A 22184-nucleotide genomic window follows, 5' to 3' on the forward strand; every position below is an offset into this window, starting at 1 on the left:
TTAATATACTTTCGTTAAAAGTGTTCCCTTCTTATAAAGGGCTATAAAAGGTATTTAAAAGCCTAACGGTTACAGACAGTTCTATTTACTTTCCTCTGCTAGAAGATCATTACCCAATGCAACATTAGCCTGGGCCTCCTCCAGATATCTCTCATGTGTTACAGACAAATGGGTAAAATAATCTAGTCTTGATGAACGCTAAAGTGGTGCATGTATGTGCTTGTGTGTTGAGCATGTGTAAACTATGCACTGTGTAGGGAATACATAGTAAATTCTTATTGGGCTAACCCAAATATACAAATTACAACCACACATGTAGCTCTGTACTCTAAGCACTGGTGTCCAATTGTTCTGTACAGGCAAGGAGCGTAGTGGGAATACAGACATGTGGGATACTGAGATTATCCCAGAATCTGCTTATTCATTTACCACAGTGAAGGCACGACCATATGGTGCAAGTCAGCATTCATTGCATTACTGGATCTTTGTCTATCTTTGCAACCATGACATGTTAAAGGGGTGGTAAAACACATTCTTTTGAAGGCTTGGCTGTGTTTGTGGGGTGCACTGTAACATGTGTTCATGCTTCGTTTAAAAAAAAATTGCCTTATTTTTCATATATTTGACCTTCATTCTACACTGCTCTGTCCCTCCTTGTAAAACGGTCTGATGCTTTCCGGGTTGTATGAAGCCAGTCCCTCAAAAATACGCAGTGGGCTCTGATTGGTTAGCTGGCCCAGTGTGTTGTGATTCGCTAACCGCAGTGCACGTCGGAAACGTCACGCCCCTTACCGGAGGCTGTTCAGTATTAGAAACAACGGCGTCAATAAAACCATATGAGCTCGAATCAGACCCAGAACATTTGAGTGAAGATGATCGAGCAGAACCTGTTCAGTCCTCGAGAGTAAAGACTGCGGATCTATAATGATCGCTACTGAATGGCACTGTTACTTTTGTATTTTTAGAACGATTATAGCCAAATATCTGTCGCAAGAACTAACGTTAACCCAAAACGAACACTAAGCACTGGCTTTAACTAGTAAGTTAGCCAAATCACACACAGAACCATGTTTAGCAAGCCTGTAGATAAACAATACATAAAAGCTCTAATCAAAGAATCATTTACACTAATGTCAGGTTCGCTGTTGAGATTTTAACGTTAGTGTTTGTAACGTTAGGTGTTCGTCGGATAACGTTAAGTATGAATGAGCATTTAACAGACTGGTTTGCAGAACAGCGTTGTCATCTGTTTACTTCCTTGCTACAACGTACAATTAACCTATTACAGGAAAACACATCGATGAAAAATAAATCAGACTTACAGGTTGTGGCCCGTGAACAGCTTCTGTTTGTAAATCCAGCTTTCAGGACAAGCCGTTGTGCAAATCATGCATTGAACTCGCGAAGTTTGTGGAAGTTTGTGTTGTCCTCCGTGAAATGTGCAGCGCGCGCGTCGTGCATCCACGCACCGGCAGTGTTTTTTTCACGCAGCTGACGTTGTGCAAATCTGGCATTGAAATCGCGAAGACGGTGGATGTTTTCCTCTGTTAGATGTGCTGCAGGGAGCCCTGCGCGCGCCTGATTCCCCGCTGACTCAAACACACGTGCATATAACATGCTGTGTGTTAAACGCTCTGCAACGCACCCCCATCAGCGCCGCGATACAAAATGGCCTCACCCCCCCCTTATTTAATATTCTCGGAGGAGGGGTTTATGTAAATATTGAGCCTGTTGATGTCACCAACCCTGGAGGAATGTGTGTAGTCGCCTACTGGCCGTTTGCTGTAGTTCTTAGAAACTGATTTCTTTAAAAGCAAATATCTCCCTTTGCTTTAAACTTTGAACGTTGTAACTTTGCAGATGTTGTTTATGCTCAAGCAGCAACATTACACGCTAGCTAAAGTTAGAATAGTGAAATCGTTGTTTACCACCCCTTTAAAAATGTAAATGCATTGAACTTTAGATGATGGCACATTGGATAATGCTGTAAAAAACGATTAGATCCCAACAGATCCAAATATGTAAATGGCCAATTTTCTTCATGCACAGATGCAACCAAAGTGTGAGCATCATTCAACATGTTGGTTTTAACTGTCATTTTAATGCACGAACGACGCATTCTGATTCTGGTTTGAACATTCCTGGTTTTAATATTTTCAATAATGTTCAATTCTTGACTGATCTTTTTTCATAATTTTGGCAATTTGCGATCACTTTTAATGAGTGATCTCGAGAATATTCCCTGAAGTCATCCAATAGACCTATTTTGTGTTTGCAAACAGCGTTGACGTTTTTTGGTGGGCGGAGCCTACCTGGTGGCAGAAAATGACAGTTCTGCAGTAGCAATCTGTGGAAGCCACGGAATAAAAGAATTTAAAAAAGTTAATTTCGAGTTTATATCTCACAATTCTGACTTTTTCTTGCAAATCCGAGTTTATATCTCACAATTCTTAGAAGGATAAACAGAATTGTGAGATATACTCTTTTTTCCCCGCAGAATTGTGATATAAACTCACAACTGTGAGTTATAAAGTCCGAACTGGGAGATATAAACACACAAATGCAAGAAAAAGAGTCAAGAATTGTGAGATAAAAATGTTATACGTTTCATGCTGCAACTGCTATACATGTATGTCCCCTATGAACTGCATATGTGAATATTATGTAGACTTACTGTTTAAATCAAATTCATGCTTTAATAGTAGACTAATCATTGCAGGTTTGATCAGTCCAATCTGTGACTTGCAACATAAACATCTGCGTTTAACAAAGGGAGTCTTGAACGACGGAATTCTATAAAAACAAAGACCCTAATTTTTGCATTCTGATTCTGACATACAAAGGCACAAAAAAAACATTTTTCTCTTATTCTGTGGATTTTGTCAATTTTCCACTTGTTATCGCTATTTTTCTGCCACCACTATGCGCGCGCCTGCAAGTGACGTAACTGTGACGTCTGCTCCAAATTAGTCTTTTTTGACTCTCATGTGCTGATGTAATATCCCTGTATATTATAAATTAGACATGTAGTTTTTATAAAATGTATTTTGATCCTTTCAGTTGTTTAAAAGATTTAGGCAATTATCAACATTTGATCAAATTTTTAATTTCACAATAAAAGATTATACATGATTTGTTACATTTAATTACCCCTTCAGATTTTAACAACCTCAGATCACAGATGATCTACTGTCACTGGACTGTCAAAGGTACACTTTTGTACCTAAATGGTGCATATTGGTACCATAAATGTACATATTGGTACCTAAAGTGTACATATTAGTACCTAAAAGGAACAAAAGTGTAACTTTTGAAAAGGTACAGCCCCAGTGACAGCTTTTGTACCTTTATTTCTGAGAGTGTGCCTTACCAATCACAGCACCTAGTAGAAAACTTGAGCTGAACCCAGTAAAAACATTGAATGGGTCATGACAACCACTGCCATCAGTTTGCCAGCTTGTTGGCAGCAAATTCTGGCTCTTAAGCTCATGTGGCAGGTCTTAAACCTATCGTAAGTAAGTAAAATTTTATTTTTAAAGCACTTTTAACGCTACAATGCACAAAGTGCTTAACACAATAAAAACACAATCATTGAAATACATAATGAAGAGCTATATACAATAAATCATGAAGAAACAAAATATAATATAAAGTATCAAAACCTTTATAAATTACGTCTATACAAGTACGTTTTCAGACGACATTTAAAAACAGACACACATTCAGATGTTCTAATATCAATTGGCAAACTGTTCCATAATTTCGGAGCCCTCACTGCAAATGCTCAATCTCCTTTGGTTTTATATCTAGTTCTTGGAACATCCAGTAGCTTGTTAAAAGAGGATCTCAGACATCTCCCTTCTTCATAAGGTCTCAGAAGCTCAGTTAAATACAGGTGCCAAACCATTTAAAACTTTATATGTCAACAATAATGTGTGTAATATGATTAAATGTAATATGATTAAATAACTTTGCTCGTGTCAGTAATCTGGCTGCAGCATTTTGCACTAATTGTAAACGCGGTTAAGTGTGATTGTTCAAAGACAAAAACAAAGCATTACGATAATAATAAAAAAGTAGAAATTAAAAACATGAATAAGCTTCTCTGTATCATTAAAATTCAATCAACCTTATCCTTATCAACTGCTTACAGATAATATATTATAGTTTGTCTCTCACTATCAAAATTGATCTTTGCATCTTTACGTTTCTAAATAACTTCAAGAAATAACAGTCTTCAAAACTGCAGGTGGGAACTCCTCCTGCCCTTCAATCAGCCTTTGGTGTAGCAGACAGGATAAAAGGTATAATGGATACGCTTAAACTTGAAACCGACCTTTAACAAGGCAGTTTTGAATTACAAAGGCTCATAATATTTCACTGGAGATGAGTAGACAGGGGTGTAGACATTCATTCAGCGGGACCGTTCACTACCTCCAGCCTGCCAGGTGTTGTGCACCACACAGAACTTCATACATGGTATAGATTGACAGCTTATCAATGTATTTATGAGCGTTTCTTTTTTTAATGCAGAGTGACTTTACACAAACTGTCAAGTGTAACCATATGCGTGTGTTCGTCAAATGGTGTGGAAGGACAAGGTTAAAGACCTTTCAATGTCTGTTGAAATATTAAGCCTACAGGCCATGTGTACAGTAAGTGGAAGCCTAAAGAAAGTGTAGACAAGTCCAATGGATTCATCTAGAATAGATGTAACAATATAGCAGAATTGTTTCCCTTTACAATTTGGAACAGTGAGATCTTTCAGTGACAAATAAAGACGGGAAAACACTACACGACTAAACAGGCTCAGAACACTAGGCATTATACAATTGCAGACTGAAAACGGTTACAGAGGGGAAAAAAACTACATCATACACTAAAAGACTAAAGATCACACACCAGACTTATAAGTTGTTTCAAACACATCAAAATCACACAGAAACATGTGCCTTGTTGCTAGAAGACACACAGCAAATTAAGCAATATGTGTTTTAAAATTGGCTCAAAATATTAAATGTTTTGATTTTTTTCCCCAACCAGATAGAATCATATAGTATGAGCCTAAAAAAGAGCCTGTGCCCCTCATACACAAGGGGTGTATCACAATACTTAAGCCACGATACGATATTATTGCGATTTTTTTTTTTTATTGCGATGTGCTGAGTCTTGCAAAATTAATACGGCCATGCACGTTTTACTTTCGCTAAAATTAGCGCCAATTCGGGGGCGAATATAAAGTACAATGCAATGTAAAGGCAAAACAGTACAATGACAAACTCACTTAAATAGGCACTTTTAGCTTTGAAACCAAATCTTCCACCGTCGTCTTGTCATTTAGCTCCTCACTCTTGTGATGAATGAAATCTGCTATCAATCGATGGTCTGTGCTGCGACTCTCGCTCGGATCAGGCTGCATGTTCAGTTTTTAATTGTAGTCTATTCTCTAACTGAACTAAATTATTTTTACTACTATAACAAAAATCTAAACGACGGTGGGGCGGTGCCGCGGTAGGCAAGTGAGGACTATCGCAGCAAGCCTATTGTGTTGTCTAATGAACGAGAGCGCTGACATTCCTAGAATTGGAATAATATACACAGCTTCTTTGATTGTAATTGCGAGCGAAAGTACTGTTGCATTGCAGTGCGCAGCTGGCTTGCACGCATGTCAAATCAACGCGTAACTAACACATAAACATGGACAAGTTCACGTACAGAAATATGCGATAATGCGCTTCCTACACACAGCTCACTGCGCACATTTGTGTGAGCGAGAGTTATGTGCTGTTTGTGATATTAGTCTGAAAACTATGTATAATTGTATTATTATTATAAGCACAGAGCTTATTTTGCACAATATGAGCTGAAATTCAGTTCCTGAAAATATCGATACTTGCCGTCCTTGTATCGATACAATATCCCCACACAAAATATCACGATACTATGCTGTATCGTTTTTTTTTTTCCTCCCCTATCATACACTACGCAACGTATGCAAAAGTTGTGTAGTGTATTCCAGGATTATAGGTCATGAATAAAATAAGGGCAAATGAAAGATCTACTATACTTCCTGCAGCAGGTCTATTAATGGTCTTGAGAGGTGAGGTTACGGTTAAGGGTGACATCAGGGAACTGTAGGATTAAAACTGATACTAGTTTTATATTACAGCAGTTAAGCTTCTGTACAGGTAGTGTTGCATCGACTGGTTCTTAGAATTTTTAACCAAATTCAATATTTTAGACTCAGAAACATTACTTATAATCCATGTATGTTTTTTTGAGTTTGGTAGTAATGGACTTAAGAATGAATGAATTTCCATAACTTTTAACCAAGCCTGCAAAATACAATTTTAAGACCCACATTTCTTAAAGGGTTCATAACACACATCATTTATGCCAATCTCAAGTTAATCTTGAGTACCTATAGAGTAGTATTCAGTGTTGGGTGTAACTAGTTACTAAGTAATTAGTTACTGTAATTTAATTACTTTTCCCTTGAAAAAGTAAAGTATGGGATTACTCCTATTTTTTCTGTAATTTAATTACACTTACTTCTGATGTAACTGAACTAAATACTTTAGACTGTAGAACTATTACATATAATGCAATAGTGGAATCAACAACAACAACATTTTAAGTCTTAAAGGTCCCATGGCATGAAAATTTCATTTTATGAGGTTTTTTTAACATTAATATGAGTTCCCCTAGCCTGTATATGGTCCCCAAGTAGCTAGAAATTTTGATAGGTGTAAACCGAGTTCTGGCTGTCTTTCTCTGCCTTTGAGAAAATGAGAGCTCAGACGAGCTGATCTGGAATTTTCCTGTTATGAAGTCATAACAGGAAAGGTTACCTCCCCCTTCCTCTGCTTTGCCCGCCCAGAGCACTCAGAGAAAATGGATTCAGTTTATGTCAGCACAGGCATTACAAACAGACTTCACGAAATGGATTCGACAGCACCGCGACAAACAGTGAGTAACAGTGTTCATTAATGCCTGATCTGTGATCAGTGATTTCTGATGTGTAGCTAATCATTCAAGTTCACTCAGACTTTCTTTCTAGATCGTTTAATGATCGCCGTCTTGATGCCCTAAGCGTAATGCATCAGTGAATCAAGCCAGTGACTAAAACGATCGTTTCTGTTAGTAGCATGAAACATATCCGTTTCTTAAGTGATTAAACTACAGAGAGCGATCAAATAACACTCTTTATAATGTCCGGAGCTGTCAATCACATATCGCGAGTGTATCTGCACACTTGCCCAAACTGCCGTTATAATGAATGACGCTGTTATGCAGCACAGTGAAGCTCTTACTGTATTTATGTCGACGTTGTGTTTGCTGTTAGTTGTGGTGAAAGCATTTTGTGAGAGAAAACGCGCTGCAATGACAGAGTCGACGTGACTGGGACTGTTTATTCAGAACTCTCAGATACAAATAAGCTCGCGCTAACAACAGCAACAACTTGGTACAATAAATGTAGCGGACCCCGTCCGAATGATGGCTAGACTTTACTGATGTTTCAGGAGTTTATTGAAACCGTTTATCTCCAAAAATCACTGTAAGAGCTGAATAAAAAAACAAAGTGCCCATAAACACCTCTTACACAAACTCTCTCTCCATAGCATTATCAATAACAATACAGCGAAATACACAAACATACTAATTACAAATGACAGTAAACAAGCACATACACACCTATTGTCTTTTCGGGGGGTGCTAAACAAACTGTAAACTTTAAATCTGCTTAAACCCACTGAATGATGAACCGCAAGCTCTCACGAGCGCTCCCTCTTTTGCCTATCGCTCCGTAGACTGCAACACCCGTCAAAATAAAAGTCCCTACTTATTTGCACAGATAATACAGACCTAAAACCTATTTAAATGCACATAAATGTCAAAAATATACACAAAAACGAATTATAAGATACATTACAATCAAGGCTCTGAACCGGTTCAAGGAACGAAAACCGGAAACGAACGACATTTTGAGAGGAACAACAACGAAATCAAAATCAATTTGAATCGTTCTGAACAGAAACGTTAATTTGAAATGGCCATTAACCGGTTAATAACGTTATTTTATCGTTCTTTTAATATTTTAATTGGGCAGTGACCAAGCGTGAGTGAAATGCCCGCGCACCATCATCTATGAATCTACCGGTACGCAAGTCAGTGTAGAGCGCGCATTTTCATGCCTCAAGTACATTTCTTTCCCCGCTGAGGTCTACAATGAAAGCGCAGGTATTGGAGGACATTCTTTTCGTATGTTTAAATAAGCAGTACGGACTTTAAGCTCAAATAGACTGATTTAGGCTAGTTTATGGATTCCGTTTAAGCCTATCCAAGTAGGTTACTAGCATCTATCAAACATTTTTCCTATAGTCTTTCAGATTGCCAATAGAGGACAGGTCAATGTTTTCTATTTAGACGGTTGATGCTTCGTATTAAATGGTATGTTATATTGCATTAAATGATCAAGCTTTATTAGCTGACTGAATTTGATTATGTGATGCAAGGACGTGTTGCGCAGTGTTTGCTTTGAAATTACCAGTTGACGGTGCATTAAAAGAGCAATGGTTATCCAGTTTATTTATTCTTTATTCATGCGATTTTTAAACAAGTCGTGTTGAAAAAAAGTTATGTACAAAGAATGTTATCACTCTTCTGAAAAGAATTAGGCATAAGAGGGCCACTTTCGATTGTCTAACGCTCCATTAAAACAGGTCCGCTGTTTATGCTTTGTAATTAATGCAGGTATTTCTGTTGTGGTTTTAAAAATGTTATGAAATAAATATTCAAGTTTAATTACCATGCGTATTATTATTATTGAGCGAAAAATAAGTCTATTTATACATATTTGTATAGGCTAAATTAAAATAACGTTATTAACCGGTATTTTTTCAAATCAAACCGTTCTCGGAACAGTAAGGTTTATTGAGGAACGCAAAAACGGAAACGCTATAATATCGATTCTGCTCGGAGTGAACCGATTGATATTTTTTTCAGTTTTTAAGCCCTGATTACAATGAAGTATGTTACAATAAAACTTCCTCCAGCTCTCCATGGTTCAGGAGTGCCCTGTCAGTCAGTCTCTCTCTCTCATGCTTGCAGTGTGTGCAGTGCCTCGCTAAACCACGCCCCCTCCGCAACATTTCAAATGCAAAGATGTCAGCCAATCACAACAGTGGGCGTTTTCACTGAAGTCTGACAGCAGACACGCCCCTTGAAACAGGGCATTCAGCCACAGGGCAAACATCAGTATAGAAAAAATGCCTTTTATTTCTAAATTATGAAATTTTTGGATGTAAAAATCATACTAACAATATAAGTACACCTCAGGAAACATTATAAAATAATAGAAAAATGCCATGCCATGGGACCTTTAAAGGGTTAGTTCACCCAAAAATGAAAATTCTGTCATTAATTACTTACCCTCATGTCGTTCGACACCCGTAAGACCTCCGTTCATCTTCGGAACAGAAATGAAGATATTTTAGTTGAAATGTGATGGCTCTGAAAGGCCTCCATTGACACAATGGCACTTTACACTCTCAAGACCCTTAAAAGGTACTAAAGACGTCGTTACAAAGTCCATCTCACTACAGTGGTTCTAAAATAACTTTATGAATCCGCGAGAATAGTTTTTGTGCGCAAAAAAACCCTAAATAACGACTTACATAGTGATGACGATTTCAAAACAAGGCATCATGAAGCTTCGAAGCGTTATGAATCAGTGAGTCGATTCATGATTCGGATCGCGTGTCAAACCGCCAAACTGCTGAAATTTGGCGATTCAAACCGCTGATTCGACTCGCTGATTCATAACGCTTCAAAGCTTCATGATGCCTTGTTTTGAAATCGTCATCACTATGCAAGTCGTTATTTAGGGTTTTTTTTGCGCACAAAAACTATTCTCACCGATTCATAAAGTTATTTTAGAACCACTGTAGTGAGATGGACTTTGTAATGACGTCTTTAGTACCTTTTAAGGGTCTTGAGAGTGTAAAGTGCCATTGTGCCAATGGAGGCCTTTCAGAGCCATCAGATTTCAACTAACATATCTTCATTTCTGTTCCGAAGATGAACGGAGGTCTTACGGGTGTCGAACGACATGAGGGTAAGTAATTAATGACAGAATTTTCATTTTTGGGTGAACTAACCCTTTAAGGCCTGTACACCGAGTGAACGTGCACATTCAGTAGATGCGCTCCCGGTACACAAGGTAGTGCTGCGGCACTTTACGCCTCTGACACTCGCTTGTCACACAGAAGAAGAGGAGAGACAGTATTTACGTGCTTGCCAAAACCACAGATATATTATGTCTATGGCCAAAACCATTCACACACTTTTTGCTAACTGGCAGGCAGCATTAGCAGCTCATCTTCTTCTTTGTCTACTTACTACTTCTTCGTCGTATCAATGTGTGCGCGGGAAGACCGTTTTGTGCTTGAGCGCCACCAAGTCGTGTTTTACTGTCACTTCAGCAGCTCCAGGCACGTGAACAAAAGCGCCGATCTAATTGGTCGGCCAGTTTTTAACGCGCTGTGTCAAAATAAAAAAACGAACCCGAGGCGTTTTTTTTAAAATGACGCTTTTACGCCTGGCATTTTGCGCGTCGGTGTGCACACTCACATCGGCGCCCTTTGTTTAGTCACGAGGCGTTAAACGTCGACGATAAACGCACGCAAAAATCGTCCCGGTGTTAACAGGCCTTAACTTTAAAATGCATGTTTTCATGTATCCTTTGCATCCTGTAGCATTTGTAATACTTTGGTCAGTTAATAAGAATAATTTACGTAGTTTTATATTATTTACTTTAATGAATAAAAAGAGCCGTTTCATGTCTATCCTTGAATCACTTAACTAGTCGAGGTTGATATAGGATTTAGAAAGTAATTAGTAATAAGTAATTAAATACTTTTTGGAGAGAGTAATTTGTACAGTAATCTAATTACACCATTAAAGATGTATAAAATTAGTAAATAGTAATTGATTACTTTTTTAGAGTAACTTACCCAACACTGGTAGTATTGCATCCTTCATATCTCAGAAGAGTCTTTACTTTTATCATATTTATAAAAAGACATTTACGCTGTACCAATTCTTTCCGAAAACAGCCGAACTCATACAGTGGGCAGAGCTGAAGTGTCACAAGCACACACACACACTAGGGATGAAACGATTACCGGTTTCACGATAAACCACGATAAAATTTAGTGACGGTTAGTAATATCGTATAAAATTTTATTATCATTAAAACCGCGTGTGATTATCACGGTTGTGAAAACTCGCGGTAAATCCTGTGTAGTCAGCGTCAGTCAGGCGCAGCACCGCTGTTTTTTGAATGATAAGAAATGGCAGAAGGCAGTGACAGCACTTCTGGGGATTGTTCAGCCTCTAAAAGGACCAAATCTGAGGTGTGGTCATATTTTGGCTTTTACAAAAGTCCTGAGGGAAACTTAATCTAAGATGGTCACCCTGTCTGCAGAACATGCCAGAAGAAAGTCACTGTAATAGGGCTCGGGCGCTGCGTTGCATTCTGGGACGTGGCGGCCATGTTGATGGCCTCGCGAATGTAAACATACAGCAAATCGAACGAGGAGAAGCAGAGTTGGGAGAAAGAAAAACTATGTTAAAATCCCGAAAAGGATGTGGAATTTACCGGGATACGTTAAATAGGGAAGCCAGGGACCGGTATATGGACAAAATTGGAACTATTAACGGTTTGGATTTATATGAAATTTGCAGTTCACAAATGGATGGGTTCAGGAGCTGCAGACCATGAAGCCTATGTAACGTTAACCTTTGACCTTGAAGCATTCTGCACCGTTCTGTGTTCTCGGGTTGCACTACTTGCAAATAAACACTGAAAAATATCTGATTGTGTGACACTTCTTGCTTTTGCACATTATACGGTTATTGCGATTGTGTGACACTTCTTGCTTTTGCACATTATATTGATTTAAGTATATTTATTTTGAAGATTGTGGGTATGGATGCAACAGACACTTATGGCTGTATTTAATGCACATTTATTTTATTTCAACGCTAGGGCTCATGTTTGTCAGAGCACAACATACATACACAATCTTATAGAGGAATGTCATGTCTTCGTCCTTGCTTGGCAACACCATGTGAATCGTTACTTTATCTGACAAAATAGTGTACTTCTTGCGGACGGTTACAATCACCCTTTCCACGTGAATTCGGAGGTGGGCATTTTTTCTTGTGCTCCCCACATCTCTTGCATCCAGCTGACAGCGTTCTTTTGTGAAAGCAGGGATCTTTACCTCGGCACACATAAGTCCCACACACTGTCCTTTATGTCAAAGCCGCGATCAGCCAACACCATATCCCCAGGTAACAGTTTGTCTTACAAGCGCGATCCAAGCGAGCCGACGACTCTTTGTTACCTCGGATACTTGGTCTCCGTGGTTGTGTCTCCAAGCAGGAAAGCGGTGGAAAGTTAATCCATTTTCGAACTTTTTCCCATGGCGATTATGTGATCTAGTGTTACACCCCACAATGCAGCAACGGTTTACCATGGTTTCCAATAATAACGCCAAATTAAGACACACGACTGAGAGGGAGCACGTCTATAAACAGTGCGCAGTAGTCCGAGTAGCAGCAAATGAGGCCATCAACATGGCCGCCACGCAAAGTAATGACGTCATACGCCCGAGCCCTATAGGGGAAACACTTCAAAACTACGAACGGCAAGTGGACTTTGACCTCAATACCAAAACTACATCTGGGAAATAATAACGTGAAGCGAACGAACAAATTTAGTCAAGACTAACATTTAAGGGATAATAATCAGGGCTTGACATTAACAACCGCCATTTGCGGGTGTAACGTTATTTCGGCTGCACACTAGCCACTCTGGCTGTTGAACTTATAATAGTCTTCTCAAAAGCCATCTGTTATAATCGCGTTGCGCATTATAACCACTCACACGTGTTTCTATTGAGTTTATGAATGCAATATCTCATAATCAGAGGCGTTCAGATTAGCCGGAGTTTCATTCAGAGCGCGCGCCGCTCTCACTCGCTGAAATCTACACTAAAAGCAGAGATAAACGTGCGATGTATGCAGGAGATTCATTCATCATATGGTGGTTGAACTGTTTTTGTTCTATTTCAGCGGCGAAAATGGTTTTAAAAACACAGCAGAAGCACAGCGCGTCTGATATGACTGGCATAACGCTGGTGAATTTAGGGACCGTCTCTAAAGTTACATACAACATTGGTAACGTTACACGTTTCAAACTTCAGCATTTGAAGAGAATGACAGTCATAAAACTGACTGTAAAGTGTTCATCTAGGTGTCAGGTATGATGCACACATTTTGATATTTAATAAAATAAACTGTCAAATCATATGGAAATATGGATATGCATTATTTCACTTGGATACTGTTTGGGCTCTAACACAAAATATGCTAGATTTAAATGCATCATTGCTGAACACTGTAAATATATTCTCAAGCAATATTCTCATCAGAGATAATATTAGAGATTATATTTACGACAAATTATTATTATTTATGCGTTATGCGTTGCTATTGACGACGGCCATTAAGGAAGGAAATCCCACAGAATCTAGCTTAAAAAAGTGCATAGAGCTGCTTGATTTATTTGTTGTTTGTTGATTTTCAAATATAAAACTTGTTGAAATGTTTTAAGTGTGTGCATCAGTTCTTTTTGAACACTTTCATCTCGTTTGAACTAAACCGTGATAATATTGATAACCGTGATAATTTGGGTCACTATAATCGTGATGTTAAATTTCCATACCGTTTCATCCCTAACACACACCTATGCCACACACACACAGAGAAAATTAATCATGGCATTATCCCTGGATAACTTTCGATTCACTATAAATTCGAGTTGGTTACATTATATGCACTTACGCTCCGATTGCCAACAAAACAGACATTTGATTAGGGTTGGGCATCGTTTTGATTTGAACGATTCTGATTCCGATTCCGATTCTTAGTTTCGATTACGGTTCTTTTCGATTCTCGATTCCGATTCTTTGAGGGGTGGAGTCACAACATGTCACAGGCTCATTTCACAGAGGAAAATTGTATTTTGATTCAATAATGAGTTTTAGTTTTGGGACTTTCTCCGCTGGCATTTTTCACTTGCTTTGCTGCAAAGGTGAATGGAGTTCCACACCGAGTCTCGGTTTAACAATAGCATTAACAGCAGTCATTAGGACTGCTACTAGCGTGGGCAATTTGCGTATAGCTACATTTATCTACGAGGGGGAAAAATAATTTCAGTAACGTTGTTGTTCACCACAATTCGCAATTTGGTCAAGGGGTTTACACTACAATCACTTACCTGATTATGATGAGGTGGGATAATGTTAGTTCACCCTGAAATGAAAATAAAGCCATCTTTTACTCACCCAGCTGTTGTTCAAATGCGCGTGTTCCAGTGTGTGCGCACTCCAAGCCGCAGTAGCCTCGTGCAATATTGTCATGACAACCGGTACACAATATTCACTTAAGGAGGTTATATTATTAGTATTATTTCTTATCATATACGTTATAGAAAAGACGAGAATCGCGTTTTTTTCTATTGAGCTTGATTTCTCAAAATGGTGCGCGCGCGTGTGTGTGTGTGTGTGTGTGTGTGTGTGCTTATCGTGGGTGCAATGACAACAGTGCGAGTTATTATAGTAGGCATGAGCGCCGGCGGCTGCTGACAGCTCATAGTGTAACTTACACAGAGGAGCGCGCTCAGAATAACGGCCGAGCTCAGTGTTTTGACTGAATAATACGGTTTCTTTCTCGCAAAACCTATAATGTGCCCACTGAACACTTTCCATATGGCGCGCGTCTCCCTGTATCGTTGCGTGATACATTTGTTTACTTTTTGTAATGTTTTAGCTGATCGCCATTCACTGCCATAATAGGAAGGAGCGCGTGCAGGAACAGTATTTTAAATGTCATAGGACATAGGGCACTGGGACAACATCAGGGTAAGTAAAAGAAGGCTTTATTTTCATTTCAGGGTGAACTATCCCGTTAATAACGTTGGTTAGCGCAGGGTTGCCCGAGGGACAGACCTGCGCAGCATTTCAAACACGCTACACTCGTTAATTTATAGCTACACCACATATTTGTAGTGCATCCTCCCGTGCAAGAAATAAGTTTGTCATGTGTTGCACTGTGCCGACCCAGGTTTTTTTTTTTTTAGTGAAATAAAATTGAGCGCCACTTACCGTGCTCCATGGCTGCAACAGAACAAACGGGCGCGGCAAGCACTTCCGAAAACTTGCGCGTTTGGAACCGATGATCGGAATCGAAAACAAAATTTCTAAACGATTCCAATGGCATCGTTATTTTTTAAACGGTTCCAAGTTGGAACCGGTTCTCGATGCCCAACCCTACATTTGATGCAGTTTACTTTTTTTTTTTTTTTTAAAGAGCCACAAAACAATGGTGAATGACATTAAAGAATGGGTTTTTATGGGAAAAAAAAGTTTAAATTGAACAATTTATTCAAAGTATACTTTAATATATAAATATAAATAGGCTAAATACAAAACACAACAAATTTACATAACAAATTCACAATAAAACCTAAGCCACCCAAGCCAACTACAATAGGCCTAATTTAACACTAAATAACGGTTACAGTACTAATAACAGCAAAGTAGTCTGTATTCTTGGTGTGCTACAAACCAGCTTCAAGTTTCAGCAATACTTTTGTAGAAATATGACCATATTCTCTGGCTAAATATTTTAGCATCGCCTTATTATTTCCATGGCGACGCGACATGCTTCTCACGTGACGTGACACACAGCAGCCACAATAGTGCTGTATGACAGATGTATCGGTTTTATTTCTTTTTTTTCTTTTTTATACAAAATATTCACAAACTTGTTAACTATGTCATGAACTATCTGATATTCTGATTTTCAAATATGTGTAAGTGAATGTGCTTTGTCATTTAAATTTTTTTATAATAATCATGTTAGTTGATCTATAATGCACGATGGGCGCCGCCACCATGTCTCTGGCTTGGCGCCAGTCAAAGAACGAATGCATGTTTGAATTTAAGTGGCACCAAAATGAGGCACCGAAATCTGTGTTCTGATTTGGTCCGGTAACAAACTAGTACCCAACCCTAGTTGATGGGCGCGTTCTTCATCTCGCTCTGGCTGACGTGCGCACGCACTCATCCAGGAGAAGTGCCCATACACTTTATGACGTCATACAGGGCCGTACTCAAACAACTTTCTGAAACTTGTTCGAATCCTGAAGGAGTGTATTTGGCACAGAAATACTCTGCCATATGTCCAACTCGTTTTTTTTTATTTTGGCCATGTTTAGCATGAGAATCCAACTCTTTGACAGTGTAAATTAATCAGAATGCCTGAAATAGCATTAGATAGCATTAAAACCATAGAAAGGAAATTCCTGAACGAACCAACCACTGTTTCAAAGGAGCCAATAAATTGTTTCTGGGTTTTAGGACTACAAAGTGAACAGCTTTATATCGATTGATAGTTCAAAATTCTCTAAGTCAAGCCAGGCTAGCTACTTTAAAATTAATGGAATAAATAATGACTTTTAAAAAAAAGCCCAAATCCAAGAATTCCCTAACAACGGATGGAATGCTATACAATCCTATCAAATCAGAATGAAAAGTAAATAAAGGCAGAGGTGTCAGGTGCCAAAACATAGGGGTAGCCTACACTCACCTCTTTCCATTTTAGCTGTCTGATGCTCGTTTTCAGCGCTTCGAGCGACGTCTTCGCTTTGGAGGTGTCCACTGTCACAGCTCTCTTCTTTTTGGCCACTTTGCTCCCGTCCTCTTTGCCATGGTGCTCACATTTCCCATCCGTCTGTCTGTGGCATGACTCAACGTGACCGTTTGCCGCCGTTTTACCCTTTAAAAGCCTTAAAGTACCTTTAATGTTTTGCTCGTTGCTCACGCGACTCTGTCCTTTCTCCTGTGAATAGTCTAACGTTAACTTCTGCGGCGTCAGATCTGACAATTGTTTGCCGTTCACCTGTCTCTCGTGGCCGTCAGCTTTGCTCCTACTTTTACTCCTACTTCTCCCGTTGATGCTACTTCTGGTGAGGTCTCTCCGAGCCGCGAAGGAGACGTCAGCGGGGACTGAAGACACCGAGGCCGGGGACAGCTGCTGCTGCTCGTCGGCCGCGGCCTCGCTCTCCACTGCCTTCATCTGCTGAAGCTCAATCTTCACTCTTTCATAGTGATCGCTCATAGTTAATTAATGGTCGGACGGTTTGTTATCTCATTTAGATGAATATGTCAGGATTATCTACTAGCATAAGCTGCTAACATGGACCAAACTAAAGCATAAAAACAGAAAACCAGTCTATAAAACAGCCAACTATGGAGCCCGATAAACTAGCGTAAATACACACGGACTCCATTATTCCAGTCTGAACATTATAAAGACCTTATTAGCACTGACAGATAGCACATCACTACAGTGTGCTGAATGTTTATGATGGTGATCTAACGGGACAGGAGTGGCTCCAGGCACAAGGGCTGTCCAGTTTCCTTTTGCTGAGAAAAATAGGCTCTTGACCGCCTGTAACAACACTAAAAGCTGCATATATACGGAATTGTGCTTCATCCCATTCTATATGAAACACTCAACTAACTGCACATATCGGGGGATATACATGGGAAAGACGAGCGCAGGGCATGGCTGGGCGCATCACCGCATTCCCCCTGTCAGTTTCGTTCAGTTTTAAAGTGCCGGTGTGGGGCACCGACTGCTCTCGCGCGTTTAAACAGACGCCGTATCTCCAAATAAAAACATCGCGTGCATTCCGTTTACCTGCTGTTTGCAAAGACGTGGTTAAGTTAATGCAGCCGGACAGGTTTAGGTGTCAGCTGATGGCCAATGGACTGACCAGAAGTAAAGCTCCCGTGTGCTGTCGCTGCTGGTGTTTTGGTCCTGTTGACAACGGAACTCAACTGACGGAAGCCGTCGAGGCACATGGCAGCAACATATTGCGATGGACTCGCGCTATTCGCGAAACGAAAAATCAGTGATCATTCTAGCCACAGCCAAACAATGAAAATGAAAATTTAATTATTTCCAGAATTTCTTAGTGTTTATATCCCCTTGTTATAATGTGTGTGAGCTGTAAAATGTATTTTTCATCTACATGATTATCAATCATGTAGGCCTATGTGTTGCAATGAATGGGAAACATAGAAAAAACGTGTCATACAAAATCTCAGTATTTCATATTTTGTGACCATTGGAGGACTGAAAAATATATTTTATGAGAAACCCTAGATGTCTGTAGGCTACTAGTCTTCTCATAGTGGTCACATTAGCCTATGCCTCTGTGATGCAGCAGAGGGAGCGCTTGTGTCAATATTTTATGCTGTCACACTTTCTCCCACTTTCCTCTCACTAACTATGGAATTACTTCTGTGCCAATAATAATGAAAGTACATTTTCAAGAAACTGATGAAAATATAAATTGAAACTGAAAAAAATATATTTGAAAATGAAAAAGAATAAATCGCGGGCACATTTTTTGACTTCGTTTTTAGCACTGTTTGCTAACTATTTCTCATATTTCTTTCGCTGATCTGAACTTACAAATGCGCTTCCAGAGTTTTCGTTTACGCTTCAGTTTCTTGAAAATTTACTTTCATTATTATTGGCACAGAATTAATTCCATAACTAACACCCTCGTAATGTTGTGCAGGGTCCATTGACTTGAATAGGCTATAGACATTTGCCTCTGTAATTGCCCACATGAAAAAACACTATAGTAGCCTATATTATAGTAAAATTACAGTAAAATTACTATAGTGTTTTTGAACCATATACTATAGTAAATATACTACAGTAAATTGTAGGATATTGTAGTATATTATAGTATTTACTACACTTTGTTAATTTACTGTAGCCTAGTATATTATACGGTTCAAAAACACTATAGTATTTAGGAATTTTACTATAATATACTATAGTATTTTTTCATGTGGGTGGTGCTATTTCTTCGAGTGTTGTTTCTTTATGTAGAGTTATTACATAGGCTACTCTAAACGTGCATCTAGCTGATTTGTGGTAATGTTTGTTTTTTGGTAGCAAAAATATTAATAAGGCTATACGTTCCCTTTTTCAAAAAGAAGTAGTGACCACATAATTTCCTATTGGTCAAGGTTTATTGGAACTATTAACTGGAGTAAGTCTGGCTGTTATACCCAATACAAAATAAGGTCAAGGAAATTTAATTTAAGATATTGCAGAAAATTTAAACATTTTATATCCAAGTTTAACAAAGACATAGATGTAAATTGTTAATTTTGTTCTTTGCAACCAGAAACTGTGTTTTAAACAAAGAGGTTAGGGTGGGAAGTTTCTAAATTTATTAATGATAAATTGGAATGCAATTTTCTCTTGTTATATGTATTATTTGTTTTTTTCAAATATGAAAAGAGTCTGAAAAATTATCCTTATATTATTAATCTTGTGATTATATGTGTTAAGTTTCACATTCATCTGTGTAAATTTAGTGATCAGAAACCTCTTTTATTGACCATTCATTTATTGAATTCATTTAAAGGGGTCATAGAATGGTACATGCACTTTTACAAGTTGATTATACGGAAATATGTGTTGGCAGTGCCTGTACACAACCATCCTATAATGATAAAAATACATCCAGTGTTTTTTTTTAATCTCCTTATATATTTTCCCCTGTCTCAAATCGAGCTGTCTGATCGTGTGACGTTACACGGTGTACGCCCCTCCTAAGATTGTTGATTGACAGCAGCGCTTCAACACAGACCCGCCCTGAGCGAGCTGTCATCAGTCCGCCATTGTTGATACTCTGGAGCAGAATGGCGTCTAAGCGATTGTGGTGTTGTGTTGTTGGGTGTAATAACGAACACAGCAGTCATTTTGATGTTCCTAAATCCGAACCGCTGAAGACCCAGTGGCTGCTGAGTTTTGTTTTAGAAGGGAATATTCCCCCCGATCAACGTCAATGTTTGCGCGAATCATTTCTCAGCAGACTGCTTTATAAACGAGCGTCAGTATAAAGCAGGTTTTGCTAATAAGCTGCTCTTGAAAAAAGGATCGTGTTCCTGCTGCACCTCAGGAAGATGTGAGTGTAACGTTTTATTAACCTTTATATTAATCTTTGCAAATCGCTTGCACGCTTCACGATGAATGAGGCTAAAGTTTACAGGGTAAGTTACATTACAGCATGCTTTCTGTGTATGACGTTCTCAATATAATTCATAATCCCACGTTTATAATGAACAACGCGTTATGTTTGTTATTACAAACTGTGTACTCGGGTGATAAAGTTAACGTGGTAACACTACACTAAGCTTACTTTTGTACATGGTTTATAACGGTGTCTGTTACTGATTAAGAAGTAATGTAAAAAAAAAAAATCTTATAACATAACGTCAATCTGTCAATGAACTAACACATCAGTAAACACATAGCAACTACACAACTCTGCCAGTACAAAGATAGATCAAAGTGACATGACGTTAACCAACCATTCAGAAACGTTCGTCATCTGTTCCTGGTCCGACTCCGGTTCAAAATGATAAGGTTGCTCAGATGTTTCCTCAGAGACTCCCGTTGCCATTATTTCTCGAAAATATACCCTCAAATGTTGTCAAGGCAACACTCCACGTGTGTTGTGGTGTTGTGTCGGGTCGAATCGAACGCCCCACAGAGCAGAGGGGGCGGGGTGAGCAAAGCTCATTATCATTTAAAGTCACATACACTGAAATGACTTGCTGAAAACTGAGCTGGTTTTGACCAGGTAAAATGAGTGTTTTCTTACAATACTAATGAGAATTTTTAATTAAAGTATATTACAAACTTTTCATTTAGACACTAAAGAATCATATTAACTTGTACAAAATTGTCATTCTATGACCCCTTTAAGATTTTGTGAAATATCAAAGCCTTTTATAGTTTTTTTTTTGGTTTATTAACTTTCTTGTATTTTATATTTTTGTATCCTAAAAACCTGGCATTTTTTTCTTGTTTGTTTTGTTTTATTTGTTCCTGTTCTGTAACTGTTGTTTAAGCAATAAATAAACAAATAAGAAAAAGAATAGGCTATAGACTCTTCTCCACAGATGCATGACGAGAGATAGGTCAATGAAATCCCTCTAGCAAGACAGGGTAATCCATATCTGCAGACCAGCAAACATACTGTCAAGGACTTTAAACGCCTTTCAATAAAAGAGCAAAAAACAAACAAAATAACAGTTTACATATTGTGAAGACAGGGCTATAGTAAATATAAGTTGTTGTTGTGTGTGTGTGTGTGTGTGTGTGTGTGTGTGTGTGTGTGTGTGTGTGTGTGTGTGTGTGTGTGTGTGTGTGTGTGTGTGTGTGTGTGTGTGTGTGTGTGTGTGTGTGTGTGTGTGTGTGTGTGTGTGTGTGTGTGTGTGTGTGTGTGTGTGTGTGTGTGTGTGTGTGTGTGTGTGTGTGTGTCCACAAAATGTCTCCACAAAGATGGAAATATACTTGTCCTTGTGATGATATTTTTGGTCCCCATGAGGAAAACAGCTTACAAATCATAAGTGATATTTTTTGAAAATGCAGAAAGGCTTCTGTGATGGGCTCAGGGTTAGGGGAAAATAATATATAGCCTACAGTATAGAGAAAAAAAACTTCCCTGTGTGTTCCCTTTCTCTGGCCTGTTCACTGGTGATTGAAATTTCATTGCATTATTCATAATATGTGACCCGTGCTGGCAAAAGGAGTCGGAATGCGCACAGAATAATTTCGAGCTACAGGCAAAACAAGTGACAAAATGTTGGTCGATATCGAGGTATTCACAAAAATGAGTTAATTACGCCCTTGTCTAGCAAACAGCAATTAAACATCTAAAAGTATCTTTATTTGTGAGTTTTCTGATGTGAGTACCTTTCCTTTTTCCATGAAAAAACGATCTTACTCAGAAGTGTGCGCACAAAGATGCCTCACAGACAGCGTGCGATCCTAATATACACAGAATTAAAGTTTTTCAAATTTTATGTGACTAACGCAAACATTATCTATTATGTCTTAAATGAACATTTGGTCAAAAACATCTGATGTGTGACATTACATTAGATCTGTGTGGTACAGTAGGTCTTAATAGACTGTTAATTAAACAATTGTGGTTTGCCTAACCACAA

General features: G+C 38.6%; 1 protein-coding gene across 1 annotated transcript in view; it reads right to left on the reverse strand.

The window, feature by feature from the left end:
* The window catches only part of ttll11 (tubulin tyrosine ligase-like family, member 11), a 43362-nt gene extending 25382 nt beyond the window's left edge, over positions 1 to 17980 (reverse strand). Inside the window, exon 1 of the mRNA XM_079815761.1 lies at positions 16723 to 17980. Coding sequence (XP_079671887.1) covers positions 16723 to 17253 — 531 coding nt within the window. The 5' untranslated portion in view covers positions 17254 to 17980. The remainder of the gene's footprint in view (positions 1 to 16722) is intronic.
* Positions 17981 to 22184: the final 4204 nt, after the last annotated feature.

This window comes from Gobio gobio, assembly GCF_949357685.1.
Source record: "Gobio gobio genome assembly, chromosome: 4".
NCBI lineage: Eukaryota > Metazoa > Chordata > Actinopteri > Cypriniformes > Gobionidae > Gobio > Gobio gobio.